Source organism: Priapulus caudatus, unplaced genomic scaffold (assembly GCF_000485595.1).
Source record: "Priapulus caudatus unplaced genomic scaffold, Priapulus_caudatus-5.0.1 Scaffold3491, whole genome shotgun sequence".
Classification (NCBI taxonomy): domain Eukaryota; kingdom Metazoa; phylum Priapulida; class Priapulimorpha; order Priapulimorphida; family Priapulidae; genus Priapulus; species Priapulus caudatus.
In genome coordinates this window covers 4661-7539 of record NW_014580552.1, presented here as the reverse complement: position 1 = coordinate 7539, position 2879 = coordinate 4661, and the positions used below count along the sequence as shown (strand labels likewise).

At 59.5% G+C, this 2879-nt stretch overlaps 1 protein-coding gene across 1 annotated transcript; it reads right to left on the bottom strand.

Moving 5' to 3' along the window:
• Positions 1–72: 72 nt before the first annotated feature.
• On the bottom strand, positions 73–2017 carry LOC106819460 (immunoglobulin superfamily containing leucine-rich repeat protein-like). The gene is made up of 2 exons (XM_014824090.1): positions 780–2017; positions 73–433 (listed from the first exon to the last, which is right to left on the bottom strand). The coding sequence occupies exons 1-2, from the start codon at positions 2015–2017 to the stop codon at positions 73–75; spliced, it is 1599 nt and encodes a 532-aa protein (XP_014679576.1).
• Between the last annotated feature and the right edge of the window lie 862 nt (positions 2018–2879).

The following is a 2879-nucleotide window of genomic DNA, read 5'->3' as shown; positions in this document are numbered from 1 at the left end:
AGAGAGAGAGAGAGAGAGAGAGAGAGAGAGAGAGAGAGAGAGAGAGGGAGAGAGAGAGGTGAAAAAGGGATGCTACAGATCCGTCTCCAGGCAGTACTTGACGCGAGTCTTGCCTAGAGGCGGCGCTGTAGCCGGACTTCCGTATCCGCCGCTAGCGTCGTAGATCCGGTTTGCATCATAGTTGTTGAGGCGCCGCGGCGGCGGCGTGCGCGGGGAGTGCGCGCTCTCGTTGGAACAGCCGCCGCCGGTCACGTGGTTCGGCCGCGCCGAGCCTCGGTTTGAGATGTCGGAGAGGTAGACGCCGTAGCGCTTACCCGTGGCGCCACCTGGCACCGACAGCGTGCGCCGCAGCCCGCCGCCGCACGGCGCCACGGTCGTCGTCTTCTCGTGCGCGTTCTGGCCGCTAGGTGGCAGCTGCAGCAGCTCCTCGACGCTAGCGTGGCGCGCGGTTTTGGCAAGAGGTGACGGCGGGAAGGGTTGGGGGTGGGCGGCGGCAGCGGCGGCGGCCAGCGACCACGCCCTCCCCCCGCCCCCACGTTTCGGCAGGGGGCGTCGCTAAGGCACTGTGATTGACGCAGTTCGTCGTCGGCTCCGGTTTCTCACGCAGCGAGTCCATCTCGACGACGGCATCGTCGTCACCGTCACCGCCGCCGCCGTGCTCATGCCGTCGTCGTCCCCGCTTCAGTAGGCGTCGTCGGCGACGTCCCAAGCAGCAGGCGGTGCAGACGACGACGACGATGACGACGCCGAACGAGGCGATGATGATGACGACGGCGGGCGCGCCGTCGGCGTCGACGGTGGCGACCTCTCCACGCGGCTCGTCGTCGTGTCGGTGCACGAGCGACGCGTTCGCCGCGCCACCTGGGTTCTCGGCGTAGCAGACGTACTCTCCGTAGACGTCGCTGGGCGTTCCGTACACGGTCAGTACGCTGTGTCTGTCGCCAACGTCGCCATTACTGCGGCTGCTGCTGCTGCTGCTGCTGCTGCTGCTAGTAGAGTAGCTGTCTCGTGAGATCGTGTAGTTGAGAAAGAGATCTGTCACCACGACACCGTTGCGATACCACAGCACGGTGGCGCGCGGGTCGGCGCTGACGCTGCAGCGCAGACGCACGGCGACGTCGCTCGCCGACAGCGCCGCCATGCGCACCGTCGGCGCGCAGGCGAAGTCGAGCAGAGTCATGCGGTCCCAGTCCGCGGCGCGCGCTCGCGGCGGCTCCGCGCACGTCGGCGACGCGCCGAAGCCGACGCGTCGTCGCTTCGCCCAGTCCACGAGGGGGCGCAGCGAGCAGTCGCAGCGCAGCGGGTTGCGGTGCACGTCGAGCTGCAGCAGCGCCTCTAGCGGCAGGAAGGTGGCGAGCGACAGCGTCGTCAGCTCGTTGTCGCGCAGGCTGAGGAAGTTGACGTTGTCGAGTCCGGCGAACGCCTCCGGTCCGACTTCCCGGAGTCCGCATCCTCCGAGTTCGAGCCGCGTCAGCTTTCGTAGCGACGCGAACGGGGAGCCCACGAGCGCCCCTAGCGGGTTGCCGTCCAGCGACAGCGTTTTCAGATTGGGGAGGCCACGCAGGGCGGCCGCCGGTACTTCCCGTAGCGCGTTTCCGCCTAGCAGCAGGGATTTCACATTGCGGAATCCCGCCAGGGCTCCGGGTTCGATGTCGCGCAGGCCGCAGCGCGCCAGCGACACCTGCTGGAGGTTTGGCGCGGCTCGGAAGCTGTCGGCACGCAGCGTGGCGACCGAGTTGTCGTCCATGTTCAGCACGAGTGTGTCGGCGGGCAGGTCGGGCGGTACGCGGGTGTATCCAGCGGCGCGACAGTCGACCGATAGCTGGTTCGTACGCACGATGCACTCACAGTGTCGCGGGCAGGTGGCGACACTGGTGTGCTGCAGCAGCAGCAGCACCAGCACGAGCACGAGGCGACAGCGGCGGAGCGACGATGACGTGTCCGACGATGACGATGACGTGTCCGACGATGACGATGCCGTGATGAGGTGCGGCAGCAGCAGCGGTGGCCATGACATCTCAGCGGGCTGCCGACGCTAGGTGGCGCTCACACGCTCATGGAACCTGACAGAGAGATGGAGAGAGAGGGTGAGTGAGTTGGGATACCGTAAAAGGACACTTCTCGAGCCCGTGTTAATATTATTGATAAGGTATTTAAATACATTAAAATATATATATAATGATATATTTTGGCTACATTTGCATAACCGTATGGGTGTGCGTGCGTGCTAGCTTTCGTGTGTGTGCGCACGCACACGCGTGTGCGTGTGCGTGTGCGAGGGCGTGTGTGCGTGTGCGTGTGCGTGGGCATGCGCGTGTGCGTGCGTGCGTGCGTGGGCGAGGGAGTGCGTGCGTGCGTGTGTGCGTGCGTACGTGTGTGCGTGCCAGTAAATATGGTTAAAACAAATTATAATACGATAGATGTTGGAGTAAAACGCCGGCAGTGATATTGGTAAGATGGCATTGCATATTAGAACAAAATGGATGCTTTAATTTACTAATGCTTAGTTACTCAAGCGAAGTAAAAAAATTAACTGAAGTCTGAAGAAAAAAGCTAAACTAATTAATTTAGTTAATGATGATGACTAATTGTCATGCACTTAGTTATTGAACCATGAATTTAATTAACTAAAGATTTATTAATTCAGACAAACTAAATAAATAAAAAAAATTGATATCTAAATGAATAATCGTTAGTTTAAGTTAAATTAAATCGTTATATATATATGCCGAAATGAGAAAAAGTAGGAGGGAAATATAAAGAGAGAAAGAGGAAGAGCGAAAAAGAAAGAAAAGTGAGTGATGGAGAGAGAGACACACACAGACAGACAGAGAGAGAGAGAGAGAGAGAGAGAGAGAGAGAGAGAGAGAGAGAGAGAG

Excerpts from the sequence above, each read along its gene's own strand:
- LOC106819460 (XM_014824090.1), bottom strand. The coding sequence starts at position 2,017 with ATGTCATGGCCACCGCTGCTGCTGCCGCACCTCATCACGGCATCGTCA. Across the intron at positions 434-779 it reads ACCGTCGACGCCGACGGCGC|CGTCGAGGAGCTGCTGCAGC; the intron begins GCCCGCCGTCGT and ends GCGCCACGCTAG.